General features: G+C 37.1%; 1 protein-coding gene across 4 annotated transcripts in view; it reads left to right on the forward strand.

The window, feature by feature from the left end:
- The window catches only part of ARAP2 (ArfGAP with RhoGAP domain, ankyrin repeat and PH domain 2), a 196,616-nt gene that overhangs the window by 75,655 nt on the left and 101,624 nt on the right, over positions 1-19,337 (forward strand). For all 4 annotated transcript variants that reach the window (XM_073342319.1, XM_073342320.1, XM_073342322.1 and 1 more), the window contains exons 10-13: positions 9,175-9,290; positions 10,551-10,750; positions 13,214-13,299; positions 16,456-16,638. In XM_073342319.1, the coding sequence (XP_073198420.1) occupies positions 9,175-9,290; positions 10,551-10,750; positions 13,214-13,299; positions 16,456-16,638 (585 nt within the window). The remainder of the gene's footprint in view (positions 1-9,174; positions 9,291-10,550; positions 10,751-13,213; positions 13,300-16,455; positions 16,639-19,337) is intronic.

Genomic DNA, 19,337 nt, shown 5'->3' on the forward strand with positions numbered 1-19,337 from the left:
CTAACATCCAACCTAAACCTCCCCCACTGCAACTTGAGATCATTACTTCTTGTTCTGTCATCTGGTACCCTGAGAACAGTCTAAATCCATCCTCTTTGGAACCCCCTTTCAGGTAGTTGAAAGCAGCTATCAAATCCCCCCTCATTCTTCTCTTCTGCAGACTAAACAATCCCAGTTCCCTCAGCCTCTCCTCATAAGTCATGTGCTCCAGCCATCTAATGATTTTTGTTGCCCTCTGCTGGACTCTTTCCAATTTTTCCAACCCTTCTTGTAGTTTGGGGCCCAAAACTGGACACAATACTCCAGATGAGGCCTCACCAATGTCGAATAGAGGGAAATGATCACATCCCTCGATCTGCTGGCAATGCCCCTACTTACACAGCCCAAAATGCTGTTAGCCTTCTTGGCAACAAGGGCACACTATTGACTCATATCCAGCTTCTCTTCCACTGTAACCCCTAGATCCCTTTCTGCAGAACTGCTGCTGAGGCATTCGGTCCCTAGTCTGTAGCAGTACATGGGATCCCAGGACTCTGCAGTTGTCCTTGTTGAACCTCATCAGATTTCTTTTGGCCTCATCAGATTTCTTTCGTTATTATAACACTTCTTAATTTTATCATGCCCAAGTGTGGTGACAGAAACTGAGCAAGGTTGTTGTTCCACCAAAAGCGGTGTGTGTTTGGGTTGCAGGGATAGTAAATTTCTATGGCTCTTAGTAATCATTATTAGACTGGATCTCAAATTTTCTTTTTTACTTCGTAGTATTAGACTACACTGAAACAAGAGCTACACCATCTCATCCCCCAAGAATCAAAACTACAACTATTAAAATGCTTCTCAGAGATAATCATAGATGCGTTTATTTGTTAATGGATCTTATATGCTTTGTCATGTTTTCCCCTGTCCCCACTTTAGAGAAGGTTCCAAGAGAGGCTATCATCTAACTTTCTCCACATTGCTTTATTAAGTTGTCTGTTTCCACAGTGATTCAGGATCTTGTTAAATGTTGGTTTTGATGGGTTACTCTTTTCTAGTAGACAGACTGGGTTGAAGTTAATTGTTGAATATCTTGGGTGTAAGCTAATAAGCTAATGAAATTCACCTGAGTAGCATCTTAAAAATAAAAGGAGTACTTGTGGCACCTTAGAGACTAACCAATTTATTTGAGCATAAGCTTTTGTGAGCTACAGCTCACTTCATCGGATGCATACTGTGGAAACTGCAGAAGACATTATATACACAGAGACCATGAAACAATACCTCCTCCCACCCCACTCTCCTGCTGGTAATAGCTTATCTAAAGTGATCACTCTCCTTACAATGTGTATGATGATCAAGTTGGGCCATTTCCAGCACAAATCCAGGTTTTCTCACCCTTCGCCCCCCCCACACAAACTCACTCTCCTGCTGGTAATAGCTTATCCAAAGTGACCACTCTCCCTACAATGTGCATGATAATCAAGGTGGGCCATTTCCAGCACAAATCCAGGTTTTCTCACCCCCCACCCCCATACACACAGAAACTCACTCTCCTGCTGGTAATAGCTCATCCAAACTGACCACTCTCCTTACAATGTGTATGTTTCATGGTCTCTGTGTATATAATGTCTTCTGCCGTTTCCACAGTATGCATCCGATGAAGTGAGCTGTAGCTCACGAAAGCTTATGCTCAAATAAATTGGTTAGTCTCTAAGGTGCCACAAGTACTCCTTTCCTTTTTGCGAATACAGACTAACACGGCTGTTACTCTGAAACCTATCTTAAAAATAAGTGAGACAAATGACTGTAGTTGTGTACAACATAGTCATGTGTGTTTAGGGTCATTCTTGGAACCCAAGAATCCTGATACTCACTATTCTTCTGTTCTCAGCAAATATTTGTTTGTCTTTGGCACCGTCTCTCATCATCTAGTGCTGGTCTACATAGAGAATTACAACTCCCTATGCCTATCAGTTACTCTGTTAGCTCAAGTTGTGGAGGTCTGTTTGGTGGATGTGAAGGTTCGAACCCTGGTAATGACCCATGTGGGTGTCAATATGATGGAATTTTTTTTTTCTTCCCGTTTGCTTTTTTTAAAACGTAGGAAATCTCTCACACAAACTACATTAAAAGAACATTATTAAGGTTGTAAAACCAAGCATTCAGACGTTAGGAAATGCCTATGCACCCTTAGTTTGATACCTTTATGCGTTTATGATTGTCTTTAATTACATGCTCACATACTATTTTTTCCTACAAGAATCCTGGCCCTTTCAGGACACAGGATGGATGTTGATTACTTAGTGAGCAGCTGTTCAGCATTTTTTTATCCTTATTCTTCAATGTGGAACCCCAGATGTGATTTAGTGTCCACTGTTCAGTCCCTGCTCTGAAGGCAGAATTATTAATTTCATCATTGGCTTTTCTATGGCATCATCCTTATAGTATCTGCTTCACAAACATTAATTTATTTTTCACAGCACCCCTGTGAGATGAGTAGATTTTTTTGTCCCCATTTTGCAGATGATGAATTGAGGCACAGAGACATAAAGATCAAAAGTATCTACTAGTTTTGGGTGCCCAAGGTAAGAACCCAGGACCTGAGGTTGAAGAACGTACTATTCTGTAGCATTTAATATAGTCAGAGCAGAGTTCCCAAGCGTGTAGTTGCAGTTGTGAGTGCTTCGTGCTTCTGCAATTGGCCTCAAGTCCGGCACCCAGAAAAACGTGGCGCAAGTGACTTGCCCAGCAAGCTATGTGAACTGCTGCAGAGAGAGGGATCAAATCCAGTTTCCCAGGGCAGCGTTCACCTGCCTAAACCATCAGTCGATTCTTTCTCTTCCTGCCATCCTCTCTCTCATTCACTGCGCACCTTCCACCTTCTGCAACAAATAAAGCAGGGGTCCCGGAAACAATCATCTCCTTTACTACTCAACCCTGATTTATTCTCAGAGCAGGTCCCTTTTGTCCTTTGAATGTGGGATCCTTTTTGGAGGGGAGTGAGTGTGTGATCAGTTAAAGATGGCATCATAATGCATACATGCTATGGGGGTGATTTAATGTTGCATAGGTAGCCTTTATTCTGGTATTTCCTAACTTTTGAATGCTTGACTTTTAAACCTTGAAAATATTCTTTTAACTTCCTTTTTGTGTGCATAATATGTAAATGTATACCCTATGCTCTGTTTACATTCTAAAACATCAGCAATAAAAAGGTATAAGAAAGTGTGCATATGGGTTCTCTTGGTGCTCACTTGAAATATAGGTCTAAAAGATTTTAGGCTGAAATGTGAATGGGCATAAATCTTAAAGGTTTGGAAAACCTGATGAAAGACAACTGGGGAGACTAAAGCAAAGGATACCTTTTAAAATGAGAAGTCAATATAGCTTTGTGGAGAAGAATTAATATAATCAAAGTGATTCCTAGATTATTGAGCAATTATATTTTTCAAATTCTGGTGATACATATCTTAATTTTCTTTCATTCTATTAATATGGAAACAAATTTCTCAATCTCTTCATGGTGAAAATGCTAAACTGCACCCTACTTAAAATATCAGGGAGTTTTAACTGCCTCATCTGAAGGTACTCCAGCTACTAGCTTTTAATCTATTTGAAATTATTTGGCTGCTAGAAGAGAATCAAATGATGTGGGGCTAGTATGGGGGGGAAGTCTAAATCATGTTAAATTGCTAAGGGACTTTAGTTTTCAGAAGGAAGGGTTGCTGTAAATTCCACAAACCTTGTGACAACTTGCATAAAGTAAACCTCAAATGAGCTACTCCAAAAAGCAAAGGTAAAATCTAAGGGAACATGCAAGATCATACTATTGAAGCATTGAATTGATTAAAAAAGATTAAAGGTCACGCACTCTACTGGGAAAGGAAAATTGGAACTAGAATGGTTTCACAAATCTAGAAGACCATATTTTAGACTGCTTTGCAGGACTGTCAAAAAGGTGAACTGTAATCGCGAGAGTAGTTTTATTTTTACCCTTTGGTGCTCTTTTACAATGTCAAAAGGGCTTTGAGGATTTTTTTTCCCTTTATTTTTTTTTAAATGTATATTTTTACCCGTTTAAATATCAAGTGTTGAATTCCAGGTTTTTACTGGACTTTAGGATTGAACAACTTGATTGGGATAGCAGTATTACAACAGACTGAAACCTGAGCTGCAGCATTCCAGTCTTCTGTTGCAGGTGGAAGGGATTTTGAATCTTATCAGAGAGATTTCAGAGTAACAGCCGTGTTAGTCTGTATTTGCAAAAAGAAAAGGAGTACGTGTGGCACCTTAGAGACTAACCAATTTATTTGAGCATGAGCTTTCGTGAGCTGAAGTGAGCTGTAGCTCACGAAAGCTCATGCTCAAATAAATTGGTTAGTCTCTAAGGTGCCACAAGTACTCCTTTTCTTTTATCAGAGAGACATTCTCCCTCCCTTCCCTCCTGCCGCCCCGTTTTGTCATGACTTTGAGTAAAGCAGGCTAGAACAAAAAGCTGAAAAACATGTCCTTTTATTCTCATTCTGCTGTAACCCTCCAATCTAAACATTCCCGTCTTCTCTCAGTAAAGCTGCTGTTCAGTTTTCAATCTTCTGTGGTGTCCTCATTATCCCTCTTGTCCTTCAGCAAAAAGCAGAGGCATTTAGGACTGATATTTCTAATGCAAAAATTACCAAGTAGAGTTGTTTGATTCTTTTGAATAAACGTTTGAAGTTGTCATCATACATCATAAAGAAGCAATAAAGGGCACATATTCTGGAGATTTTTTGCTGTGCAATTTAACTCTGTTATAAGTCTTTCAACAGACTACACCATGCAGAAATAATATGTTCAGTAAAAAGTAGAGCACACCAGAACACAGCTATTTATAACTTTTAAATAACCTTACAAAACCACTTGCAGAGTTTAAAGAACCACAAATCTGCAGTTTGTGGGCTTGGCCAAAATTTTGTCTGGAAGGGGAACTAAGCTGGTGACCAGAAATACCAAATAAAAGTGAATGAAATGTAAAGTTGTATATGACTGACTGTACTCCCCTTGAGAGGAAGAATGGTTTTGTGGGTAGAACATATATTTTACTTGGAGCCGCAAGACTTTTCCTCTAGTCACAAATATGTTTTAGGTTTCTTGCATGACCTTAGGCCCAAGTACTTGGTTGCCTGTTTTCTGAGAGCTGTGAATGTTCAACACCTCTGAAAATAAGACATCTTAGTTAGATATGGATATAGGGTCCTGACTTTACTAAATTTGTGAATGTGAGCCTTAAACTCTCTTAGTCCATTATTCCCAGTTTACAGATGTAGATAGACATTACAGGGGTGTTGTGAAACTAAACCAATTATGACACACTGTGATTCTTGGTTAGAATGTAAGTGCAAAGAATTTTGGGTGCGCCATCTAGATTTGCAGAATAGTAATTTTCCCCTGTGAAAACGTTGCATACAGGACAGAAAGCAATTTGGCAGACTTAGGAGATATATTTTCTATTTTTTTTATTGTGTATGTTGTACTGGGCTCGATGTGGGGGAAGGATTTTTTTCTAGGTTGTGATTATACAGACGTCTGTAGCAATGACAGTGGGAATCATATGTTCTAATAATTCCTGCTGCAGGAAAATTACCGCTTAGTACGGCAAATATGCTAGGTTCCCTATGTCTTATTTCATGGATAGCTCCCTTTCCCTAGAGACATGAGTGTGTAATTGAGATTTATTTTTTGGTATTTTTGTTCTCCCAGTGTGTCCTATATACAGCTTTAAAAAAAGCTCTTGTCCAGGATCCCCTTTTTTAATTCTCCTCCAGATATATTCCCCAAAATACAAATATATCATATAGACTTTTCCAATTAAGAAACTCCGCTCTCCCTCTATATTTTAAATGTTCTTAAGCTTTTTCTTCCATTGCTCAGAAAGTCTATCGTACTGGTTTAATCTATCCTGAACAATGAGCTTTCAATCTGTAGGGGTAAAACAATTCTTATTCCAGAGAGGAGATACTTGATCTTCTGTGCATTCTGACTGGTGCTTGAATGGCCCTATTGTCCTTTCATGCTCTTAAAACAAATTAATTTATCTTTCTAAGAGGAGCACTCTCTTCCCTCCCTACAACCAGTTAAAACTCCTAGTAGTGAAGAAGAGAACAATACTGCAATCGAGATAGCCTACAATTTCTGAACCTTGATTCTGCTGTGTGTCACTCACAAAACTTGTTTTATACCAGCTGCTGAAGTGTTACCAGATGGGGTGGTGTTTTACAGCAGTAAGGCATAGAGTAACTGGTTGTATAGTGTGTTATGTTATATTTTTCAGATTAGAATAAGAAGGATATTACTGACTCCCCAGTTGCTGCAGCTTTCTAAAGATCCTCTTACCAAAATCCAGTTCTGCGATTTTTTTTTTGACTTGCTAACTTAATGCACAAGCGTAGTTCTACTGTCTTCAGTAGGGCTATTTTGTATGTAAGTGTTTGGAGGATGAGGGCCTGAGTGGGTAAATGTTTGAAACGACTTCTTATATCATATATTTGACTTGTAGATGCCTTGCAGTTTTATATTAAAATAGGGTCTAGAGGCCTCACTCGGACTGTAGTTCCACTTTGCTAGATGCTGTGCAGATAAACAATAAGATAGTCCTTCCTCTGAAGAGCTTGCAATCTTTTTTTTAAGACAAAACTTAACAGGTGGTGAAACAAATAAATGGGAAAGGAGATAAAGATGTTCACACTTATAAGACAGTTTCATGGTATCGAACGTGAAATGAAATACGGTACTGTAAATAAGTCCAAGAGTGTTTTGGTAAGGAACCTTTTGTGATATTCCTCCTAGTGCTGTGAAGTGCCCAACTTTTACAATATCTACTGTTAAAGCAAGAGAGTCTTTTGTGAGGTGGTGAAAGCATAAAAACAAAAAAAGGAATCACTTCACTTTCATATTTATATTTATTTCCCTCTATCTAGTGATCTATAGTACTTATCTGGCCCCTAATTACAAATTATCAGAGCATCACACAGTCTTTAATGTATCTATCCTCACAACGCACCTGTGAGGTTTGGGCAATGCTATTATCCCCATTTTACAGCTGGAGAGCTGAGGCAGAACCAGAAGATAGGTGCCTAAAGTCCTTTGAGGACCTGAGCCTAAGTGACCTGTCCAAGGTTGTATACGAAGTCTGTGGTGGAGAAGGGAATTGTACCCGGTGCCTTTCTGATTCCTTTTGAGTGGCCTCATATTTGAAACTTCTGTTGTTGCCTTTGGTATGATGGTCCATATTAATTACAGTGGCCAAATTTATGGGAAGGGGGAAAAGTAATTAATTATATGCAAAAGGGATGGGGAGGGGATAAATTGATCTCCCCCCCCACTTTTCCACCTTTAATCCTTCCCCATTCTCCTGCCCCTCACTCCCTCTCCCCCCCTCCCCGCCCCATTGGCAGTTGAAAGAAGTGTGGATAAAGCACAGTTGCCTCCAGACAGGACCCCAGGTTATATGCTCTGAGATCCTATTTCTCATACTTCTTCCATTCACTCAATATCCATTCTCTATTTAACAACCAGAATTGTGCACAATTCTTCAGGTGTGGTGCCATTTGTTCATTCAGCTCTGCCTTCTTATGGGTTATTATAAGCAACTAATTGAAGCATCATTCAGTTTGCTTAAAAGTAAAGTAGTGAAGAAAGTAGTGAAGCCTTTAGTTTCTTGTTGGCTATCTTGTTCTTCACATGTGACTTAACCCATCATAGCCAATGTAGCTCAAAACTAAATATTTGCTTTTCTCGGCCACAATGTGGTTTTTTTTTTTTTTTAAATGCATCAGGCTTCTGTTAATTTCACCAGTGAAATTGGACTTTAAGAATACTGTACTTCATTACTACAGAACATGCTGTCAAGTCTATTCTCAGAAGTGATTATACTCCTCATTTTGTGCCCATAGAACTGATCAGAGAGGATGAATTTAGTTCACAGAGAGCTTTTGGTCTTCTCTAGAATAGGTACATCAGGATCAAAGTCATTGAGTTAGGAGAAAACGTAAGAAGTGGCTGAAAGTGAAGAAAAATAAATGCAAACATGTTAGAGGCATAAAATTAAAGGAAAGGGAGGGGGGAAATAGCTAAATCTAAAAGATGAAAAACTTGCATTAGAAAGAGGTTTTTTTTGGGGGGGAGGGTTTAAGGGCATATAGCGAAATTCTTAGTTTGAGTACTAATTGCCACAACAGTTTTTGATAGCTTCAGTTTTGTTGTTGATGTACTTGAAATCTAACTTTAAAAAATTAAACAGAACAACTTTTAGGAGTTGTTTTGGTGTGTCAGTCTTGCAGGAAATCATAAACAGTTTTCCCCCCCTTCAATGAATTAAGCAACTTTAATTGAAATGGAGTCTCAAGGCTCCATATTGTTTTAGGGTCTGCTCTAAAATGAAGATTATAAACTTTCTGGGGTAGGGAATCTGTTACTATATGTGTCTACAGTGCTAAATCCTTTGTTTCCTTCTGTGATACAATTATTACTTAACATTTATGCTACAAACATATGAATTATATGAGTTTTCCTTTTATTGCTCAATTTTGTTATTAAAAATGGAAGCAAGCCCACGTTCAGCATCTGTAACAAGACCACAGATACTACTATTAAGCATTTGTATAGTGTTTTTTCATCCAAAGGCCATTTCAAAGGCAAGCTTTACTGTCCCCAGTTAATAGATTGGGAAACGAAGGCACAGAGAGGTGAAATGACTTGCCCAAATTCAATCAATAGATCAATGACAAAACGAGTCAAATGTTCAAGAACTAGAAATTTTATGAACTTTGTGAAAGCATTCTCTTAGTATTAGAAATGCCCATATTTATATCTATAAGGATATACATAGTTGCACTGTAGAAACCGAGGTTAACAAAAACTGAAGTATGATTTAATCCAGTGAATCATGTTTTAAAACAGAGATTTCTCTTAGACCACTTTACCTCCCATTCAATTGCATAGAACATTTACCCTCTCACTTGTGCTCAAATAATATCCCTCTAGGAACTAGAGGAACTGCTTACATAGAAAAGTAATATTCAGAAAGTAGTTAAGGTATTTTTTGCCCTCTCTCAATGCAATCAAGAAGAGCCTTGTTAACAGCTGATTTAATAATTTTGCATCTTCTTCTGATTACTGAAGAATGAAACCTTAATTTTTTTTCATTTTTTTTCTGTCTAGGATTTTAAGACTGGGTTTGGTATCACTATAATCCCTATGAATGTGGCGAATGTAAAACAAGTGGACAGGACAGCAAAACAGTCTTTTGAAATAATCACTCCCTATAAAAGCTTTAGGTAAGAGCTGTTCACATTTTTATGTATAAAAATTTTCAGTGCTGGTAGTAAATTCTAAAAATGTTTGCTTGACATTAAAATTAACCTTACTCACTTTTGGTAAAAATTGCAGTAATTTAAAATATGTTTATTCAGTGTTTTTATATACAGTACTTGTAAGATTTTATTTAGTTGTAAGATTTTATTACACCCCTTTCTAAGTACAGTGTCTACTAGATGTCCCAGGCCTTAAAAATTCTTATTCTTTATAATGTAAGGATGAATTGAGTGTCAGTGTGTGGTTTCATTCTAAGCAAGGGTAAAGGAAAAGGAGAGATCACTGTAAAGTATTTTTCTTTTAAAGAAATAAATAAAAATGTGAGGTAAAAGAGGTACTGAAAATAGTACTTTGTCCATGTAATTAGTTATCAATTTATCCTAAAAAAGGATCATATGCCAACCCTTTGAAGAACTTCCCATTGAAGCTAGTAGCAAGCTGATTATGTTCCGTGGTGAATGCTATTGTAAACAAAAGCAAGAATACTAATATAGATATACAAACCTTTTATGGACTGTCATAGTAAACTATTCTACTTTAAATGAAACTGTAGTAATATAGGGAAATGATTGCTCCTTTTCCTATCCCTCTCCTTGGATTTCTGGATCTTAACTTTGGGACAGGAGACTAAAAAAGCAAGCATAATTTTTGGTTTCATTGGTGTCCTGTCTGATTCTCATTTCTAACAGCATAGATTGGTCATGATCAATAACTTGAGTCTGTGGCTAACTGGGTCAGATAGTGAATATTCTACTTACACTAAACCAACAACATTAGATAGTCTGTGTAAAGGAATATCCTATTTAGAGCTATTATCTATGAGACAGTCCATCTCTCCTGCTTAGTAAATACTAATCGCTCCTTTGGCTATGTCCTCCTGAGTCATTTGTGATACTGTGGCTTAAACTCAAGTTTTAAATCTGACTTATATGGAGTAAAAAGATTGAAGGCAACTCTGGAATGAAAGTTGAGTGAGCCAAAAACTACTGTTGCATTTAATTAATTTAGCTTTTAAAGAAATAGATATGTTGGAATGTTAAGGGAGTTTTCATTAAGCAACAAAATGAAAGAATATATCTTGTCTTGATATTTAAATCCGTAGGGAAGTCAAATTTTTGAACAGCAATTTCATTCGTAGATTAAATGCAGAAGAGGAACTATAGACCCGGTTTAATTGGGCTTTAAAATAAAGATCAATAATGCAGAAAAGTCAATTGTTTCAGCTTTACAGCAGAGTCGGAAGGAGAGAAACAAGAGTGGATTGAAGCACTGCAACAATCGATAGCAGAAACTCTCTCTGATTATGAAGTAGCTGAGAAGATATGGTTCAATGAGTCAAACAGGAGCTGTGCTGATTGTAAAGCTCCAGATCCCGACTGGGCATCCATCAATCTCTGTGTTGTCATTTGTAAGAAATGTGCAGGTAGAGTAATTAAAAATAGGCCGTGGTGGTTCTCCAGGATGTCATTTGCATACTTGTGCATGTCCTTGCATTGTTTTTGTTTTGCTTTAAGTGCCATTTATACATGTCCTTGCAAAAGTTTTGAGGAACAGAAATTAATGGAAGTTTGTGTTATTTTTAAATCAAAGTATTATTTCATTATTCTAAATCACTTCTATGTATGAATGTGTCCTCTAAGTTGTTCAGTGCCCTATAAATGAGTAATTCATTGCGGTCAGTGGAAGTTGAGGCTCCTTAGAGGCACTGGGTACCTTGTAGCCATATAAATAAGGATGTAAGAGCTGCCATACTGGGTCTGACCATGGTCCATTCTGTCTACTATCCTGTCTCTGCAGTGGTCTGTATTAGAGCTACAGCGGAGTGTACAGAACAGGGCAATTTTGGAGTGATTCACTCTTTTTCACTCGTGGCTTCTGGTAGCCAGAGGTATAGGGTCACCCCGAGCATAATGTTGTGTCCCTCCTGACCATCTTGCCTAATAGCCATTGATGCACCTATCTCTTTTGAACCCAGTTATACTTTTGGCCATCACAATATCCCATGGCAGTGAGTTCCACAGGTTTGTTGTGCATTGTGTGAAAATATACTTCCTCTTGTTTGTATTTAAACCTGCTTCCTGTTAATTTCATTAGGTGACCCCCTAGTTTTTGTATCATGTGAAAGGGTAAATAACATTTCTGTTCATTTTTTTCCATACCATTCATGACTCTACTGAACTCTATTATATCCTCCCTTGATAGTCTCTTTTCTAAGTTGAACAGCCCTAATAATTTTAGTCTCTCCTCGTATGAAAGTTAGATGTAGTGACCAGAACTGGACACAGTATTCATGGTGTGATGCACCAGGGATTTATATAGTGGCATTATATTTTCTGTCTTATTTTCTATCCTTTTCCTAATAGTTCCTAACATACTGTTAACCTTTTTGACTGCTGCTGCTCGTTGAGTAAAAGTTTTCAGAGAGCTATCCACAGTGACCTCAATATCTTTCTTGGGGGAAACAGCTAATTTAGAATCCACCATTGTATACGTGTAGTTGGGATTATTTTTTCCTTTGACCTTGTCAAAGGATTTCTGAAAATCGGCATATATTATATGGACTGGATCACCTTTATCTGCTTGCTTGTTGACTGCCTCAAATAATTCTAAAGAATTACATATTCCAGTTGTCTGGTACAGAGGTTAATTTCAGTATTAGGTTACATACTACAGTTAATAGTTCTGCAATTTCTTATTTGAGTTCTTTCAGAACTCTTGGATGAATACCATAGTCCTGGTGGCTAATTACAGTTTACCTTATCAGTTTGTTCTAAAACCTCTTTTACTGACACATCAAATTGGGACAGAACTTCAGAGTTGTCAGCCAAAAAGAAGAGTTCTGATGTATGTATCTCTATATTCTCTGTAGTGAAGACCAATGCAAAGAATTCATTTAGTTTCTCTACAGTGGCCTTCTCTTGGGTGCTCCTTCAACAAAACCTTACTAGTAGACATTGCAAAATAAACATTTCAGAAATTATCTCCATAACTTCAGTACATATTTTATGGTTACCAAGGAAATATTTTTGAATGTTGGTAGAAACCTACTTTTAAATGACAGGTCAAACAGGATTTTTACATTTGCAGTAAGTGGGGGCAGGAGAGGAAGAGATAAAAATTCCAAGTAGTTTTAAAAAAAAATCTTTAAATGTCCCCTGTATCAGAAAAAAATTGGTGAGATATTAAGTATTTAAAGAACTGCATAAAGGTAAACAGTACAGGTTGAACCCCTCTAGTCTGGCACCCTCGGGACCTGACTGGTGCTGAACTAGAGAATTTGCTGAATCATGGGAGGTCAATGCAGAGTGCCAGTGGGTCTCCGTAGGCGTCTCCTCATCTTCCCCCACCCTCCCGGAGCTTGAATGCCATGAATCAGTTGTTTGTGGCGCTCCGGAAGAACTGGGCGGGAGGAGGAGTAGTTGGTAAATGCAGGGCTGCAGGCGCAAGAGAGGCGCGGGGGGAGAGGGGCAGAACGGGGAGCTTGATGCCAGTGGATGCTCTGTACCCACTAATTTTTCCCCGTGGGTGCGCCAACCCTGGAACACTGACTGAGTCGGCGCCTATGCTGGACCATATATGTTGCGGGACCAGGGTGTGCTGGATTAGAGAGGTTCAACCTGTATTTACATAACATGGAAAATACATCATTCCTATTCCAAAGAATTTACAATCTCTTCATAATTTAGGGTGTTGCTTTTAGTATATTGTGAATTGCACAGTATTGTAATTATCTAAAAATTTCAAACTTCTTGCATATGACCAGTCTTTGTTAAAAACAATCAGCATAATGTCTACTGTCTTTATTAAAGTCGTGTTTTTGTTACTTTTTAACCCAAAGGGTCAGTTGAAATAAATAAATTAAAAATATTATTTAATTTTTATTAAGGGCAGCACAGATCTTTAGGGCCCAGAGATTCAAAGGTCCGGAGCCTAAAAATGGATGCCAGCATTTGGAGCAATGAGCTGATTGAGGTAGGTTATGTGATAACTTTACTTCTTGAGATACTGTGAAAAATATGTTAGACCTGTGTGATTTTTGGTATAAAGGTTGCTTTCTTATTTGTGTTTAAAGGCTCAGCTCATTAAAATAAATTTATAAGCCCTATTCTTGCATAATGTATTTACTCTTTAACAGAATTGCCAACCCAACGTATTCAGAAATCACCTCCCCGCTCCAATTCATGAGATTGGTTTTACAGTCATTTGATTTTAAGAAATAATTCTTATTGGATTACTTTTAGGATGTCGATTAATCTCAGTTAACTCATGCAATTAACTCAACACAATTAATCACGATTTAAAAAATTTAATAATGATTAATCGCAGTTTTAATTACATGTTAAACAATAGAATACCAATTGAAATGTATTAACTATTTTCGGATGTTTTTCTACATTTTCAAATATATTGATTTAAATTACAACACAGAATACAAAGTATACAGTGCTCATTCTATATTATTTTTACTACAAATATTTGCACAAAAATGATAAAAGAAATAGTATTTTTCAATTCACCTCGTACAAGTACCATAATGCAATCTTTTTATTGCGAAAATGCAACTTACAAATGTATATTTTCTTGTTACATAACTGCACTCAAAAACAAAAGAATGTAAAACTTTAGAGCCTACGAGTCCACTCAGTCCTACTTCTTATTCATCCAATCACTAAGACAAACAAGTTTGTTTACATTTACGGGAGATAATACTGACAGCTTCTTGTTTACAATGTCACCTGAAAGCGTTCACATGGCACTTTTGTAGCTGGCGTTGCAAGGTATTTAAGTGCCAGATATACTAAACATTCGTATGCCCCTTCATGCTTCAGCCACCATTCCAGAGGACATGCTTCCATGCTGATGACACTCTTTTTTTTTTTTTTCTTGTAAATGCGTTAATTAAATTTTGACTGAACTCCTTCGGGGAGAATGGTACGTCTCTGCTCTGTTTCACATTATAGCAGTCTCGGATGATGACCCAGCACATGTTGTTCATTTTAAGAACACTTTCACGGCAGATTTGACAAAACACAAAGAAGGTACCAATGTGAGATTTCTAAAGATAGCTACAGCACTCGACCCTAGGTTTAAGAATCTGAAGTGCCTTCCAAAATCTGAGAGGGACGAGGTGTGGAGCCTGCTTTCAGAAGTCTTCAAAGAGCAACGCTCTGATGTGGAAACTACAGAACCCAAACCATCAAAAAAGAAAATCAACCTTCTGCTGGTGGCATCTGACTCAGATGATGAAAATGAACATGCATCAGTCTGCACTGCTTTGGATCATTATTGAGCAGAGCCTGTCAGCAGCATGGACGCATGTCCTCTGGAGTGGTGGTTGAAGATGAAGGGACATATGTCTCTTTAGTCCATGTGGCACGTAAATATCTTTCAGCGCTGGCTACAACAGTGCCATATGAACATCAGTTCTCACTTTCAGGTGACATTTTAAACAAGAAGTGGACAGTATTATCTCCTGCAAATGTAAACAGACTTGTTTGAGCGATTGGCTGAACAAGAAGTAGGACCGAGTGGACTTGTAGGCTCTAAAGTTTTATATTGTTTTATTTTTGAATGCAGTTATTTTTTATGTGGATAATTCTACATGTGTAAGTTCAACTTTCATGATAAAGAGATTGCATTACAGTACTTATATGAGGTGAATTCAAAAGTACAATTTCTTTTGTTTTTTACAGTGCAAATATTTGTAATCAAAAACAAATATAAAGTGAGCACGGTACACTTTGTATTCTGTATTGTAATTGAAATCAATATATTTGAAAACATAGAAAACATACAAAAATATTTAAATAAATGGAATTCTAGTATTAACAGTGCAATTAATCATGATTAATTTTTTAAATCATGTGATTAATCTTGATTAGTTTTTTCAGTTGCTTAACAGCCCTAGTTATTTTTATTTCCTTTCTGTTTTTTCCATCTTCTCTCCAAAACCATGCGGGCTGAAATATTTCCCCCCTCTCCTCCCAATACATTTTTTTTAAAAGAAAGTTGCATGACTCCAGGAGCTGGGGCTTTAAGAAATACATTAAATATTATCCTGAGATTAGCAATACAATCATAAGTGGGCAATATTGCTTCACATACTTCTTAATGTTGCATAAATGATTTTGATAATTTAGATATAATCTAGATACACAAAGCCAGACTGTAGCTGGTCTCTACAGTGGTGTGCAAGGTGGTGTGGGCACTAATAACCTTCCTCTTCCTCCATACTCCTGTATCTCCACACTGAGAATTAGTACAATTGCAGTCCACCCTCCAGAATGCTGTCCATTATCCAGCAGTGGTGGCTACCTGCTAACGTTAACTGAATGCAATCCACTCAGTAAGGGAGCATTGCTTTGCCATGATTTAATTGGAAATGTGCTTAATGGGCCCTTAATCTAACCCTAAGATGGAGTCCTCCCATTACACACTTGTAGGAAAAACTCAGTTCAGTTCAAGAAAAGGTGTGAGTGAAATTTTAAAGCTGCCAAGTTATATCTATTCTCTCTAGAATAATCTTCCTGAGAATCTCCTGCAGTGGTGGTGTTTAAAATATTTTGTTTTGAGAGACATCCAGCAATATTTCCCCCTTTTACTCCCAGGGAATATTTATCCAACAATAAAACCTTTTGAAAATGGAAGACATTTTTTAAGAGTAACCGTGTCTGTTCTCTACAATGAGATCCTTTTTCATCACCTCACATCTTCCTTTTTGCTGTGGGGAAATTAGTTGGTTACTTTGACAGGAAAAAGTTGGTGTTTACTTCAAAGTTTGTAACGGGCACTGGGCTGGTGCACTGTGCTTCTGTACATATTTGCTTATCCTTTGTTGTTAACCTTTCTATAGATCTTGCCCAGTTCCTTTTGAAATACTGTATCTGAGTAGCATTGTTAAGCCTCCATTGTTACTGGAGATTAATCATGAACATAGAACTCTGGACTCTTTCATTATTCATCCACCATTTAACGGGACAGCATAAGCAATGATTCTGTTGAGGCTTCCATTGTCCCCCAGCGTCAACTCCATTTTCTCTAATCATCTTTCAGTTTAGCAGATTAAAAGATTTTATAGTTTACCTCGATATCTTTTGCATTGAATTACCTTTTCTTTTTCTTTGACAGCTTTTTATTGTCATTGGAAATAAAAGGGCAAACAGCTTTTGGGCAGGAAAACTTCAGCCAGAGGAGGAATTGCATATGGACTCCTCTCTAGAAAAAAGGATAACGTTTATTACACAAAAATACAAAGAAGGAAGATTCAGGAAAACTCCTTTGGGCTACAAAACCAAAGAAGAATTAAATAAGGTAATATTATGGTAAACTAAGTCCTGCCCTCATTATTTGTGAGTTTGGGTGTGCAGACAGAAATCCATCCTAATCACTCTATTTAAGTTCTTGTATAACCTTTTTTTAGACTGGTAGCAGACAACCTCCTGGCTAACATTCTGCCACCAATAGTGTTTTTGTCCAAGGCTACATGTGAACTATTAGTCAATAATGACAGATACTTTTTATCCGTACAGTCCACTGCATTAGCAGTATGTAGATCTTTGCTTACTAAAGTAGTAAAATACCTTCATCATAAAAAGACCCCAAATTCTAATTCCACAGTATTTAGCCATTATTTGGGGATAGAAATGATTGAATGATCCGTTGTGATCTGTGGTTGATTTTCTGAAGGGTATGGAGTTAACTGGTAGCACCCAATATATGCTGTCTCTACACACAAGTATCTTGAGAGACATTTAATAAAAACTGCTCAATATGTTGTCTTAAATTAAGCCTGTTCACCTTGCATTTTAGGTGCAGGTGATGTTGTTCGATACTGTTGTTTGGATTATACTCTTGCATGCAACAAATCATATGGCATACAGTACAATTACTCTTAAACGACCTTGATACTTTTTGATCTTCTGAAATATTTTCAATGTGTATAATGTCTGTTAATAGTTCTTAAAAGTATGCCCCATGTTATTTTGTTGCTGCTTTTTCAATCAGTTTCTTTGTGTTTGTAAAAGATGATGGCATCTCCTGTTAATATGTCTATTCACAAACATAAGTTACTTGAAAATTAGAAATTCATGATTTACATACTTGGCAGATTGAAATTCCCACTTCAGTGGTTTGTTTCTTCTACTACAGATGATGTAGTATATAATCTATCTGACATGTAACATCATTTTACTACATTAAATCATAGAGTGTTATCAAGTGTGAAAGTAACTCATGCACTCTCTCTTATATGGTAGATTGTACCCCATTAGAAGAGAAGCAAGCTGGAACAAATAAAATGAGAAATCTAGAGTTCTCAGTATTCCTTTTTACACAAATAGATTGTCATCAATTATTAGATGGCAAATTTAAGATTAACTTTTAATTTTTGTATAACTTTCTTGATATCCAGTATTCTGTCTCATAAAGGAGACCTGTGCTTTTCGTTGATGATTTGAGTGCATAGTCACATGTATTGAAGTCCAGGGATAGGGAAGAAGTGCTATGGTCAGGGTTAAAATACACAGAGATTGGACAGATTGCATATTTGATTAATTCTTAGTCAGAACTTGGAAAATGTGTGTACATACACACTATTCAGTGAAGTGGGGGAGCGGAAAGGGTGGGTTGAGTTTAGCAAATAAGAGTTAGCAAAAAATAATTTTGCTCCCAACTGGAAAGAGAGGAGCCCACTTATTTAAAGGAGAATTTGTCATTGTATTAGAGAAATGGCTCTATTTTGTAGTCCTAAAGCCATGAGAATTTGCAACAAATGCATATTTATTTCATTCAAAGACAGTCAAAGGCATCCAGCCCATCCATAGTGTAACCTTACTGCTTGCCATGGGCTTGACTAAATTCTGTCACAAACCTTCTGACTTCACCACAACAAAAACTGATCCCTTATGCTTCATGTGGAGAGGAGTGAATTTCACCCAAAGCTGCTTAGTAAAGTAGTGCATTCTATTTTCATTGTGTAATAACCATGTAATGAATCACTGGTTATACGATAACTGTGAACAGTAGAGAAAAGTTGTAGTTGGTTATTTCTGTTTTATAAACTTGATTTTTCTAACTACTGAAGTCTATAATTGCTGTGTGTTAATCACTTAACTACTGGATAACTTCAGATGTAATTATCAAGTGCTCTGCAGGGACACGAAATTATTTTGTAATTACTTGGCCAGTGCCAAGTAATTATAGAATCATAGAAGTGTAGGACTGGAAGGAACCTCAATAGACCACTATTGGGTTATACATGCCTTGTAAAATAGAGTGGTAGTATAATCTCTTTTAAAATGATCCCAATCTTTTAATCAGAAAAATACAAAATATCTATGGAGAGAGTGATTTTATTTATAGTTTAGTCATTTTGTGTGTGGGGGAGAGATTCGGTGAAATGTCAGTGAAAAGTTCACTGTATCAGTGTTAAGAAAAAAAATCAGCTAGATAATACTTAGTCCTGCCTCAGTACTGGATACTGGACTAGATGGCCTTTTGCAGTCACTTCCAGTCCCACATTTCTATGGTTCTGTGGGTCATTTTCACTCTTTTATAGTAACATAAAGTCCTTTCATGTATACTAGATAAACACATGTTGACTTATGCAAATGGCATGATAGAATTGCTCAATGCAACAAGAATATTTTGTCTTTCATTTCAGAGAAACCTGTTTGTTAAATAAATCAAATAAATTTATATTAAATGCATACTAAATCATGGAACTTGAATTGGTACAGATTGCAGAAATCATGTAATTTCTCTTGATTTAAAGATGTGGACCAATATTTTCAGAAGTGATTTGATTTGACTAATGATTGATGCCACACAACTTGACACTTGTTAAAGGGCCCTCATTTTCAGGAAGTTCTGAGTATCCACCCTCTGAAAATCCGGCCCTTTTTAAGTTATCTCAAATTGGGTGCCCTAAAATTGAGGCGCCCCAGAATCATTAATCACTTTATCAATCAAAGGCACGATTTTCAAAATGCAATCTGTTACTTTCACTTAAC

The sequence above is a fragment of the Lepidochelys kempii genome, chromosome 4, assembly GCF_965140265.1.
Source record: "Lepidochelys kempii isolate rLepKem1 chromosome 4, rLepKem1.hap2, whole genome shotgun sequence".
In the NCBI taxonomy this organism is placed as follows: domain Eukaryota; kingdom Metazoa; phylum Chordata; order Testudines; family Cheloniidae; genus Lepidochelys; species Lepidochelys kempii.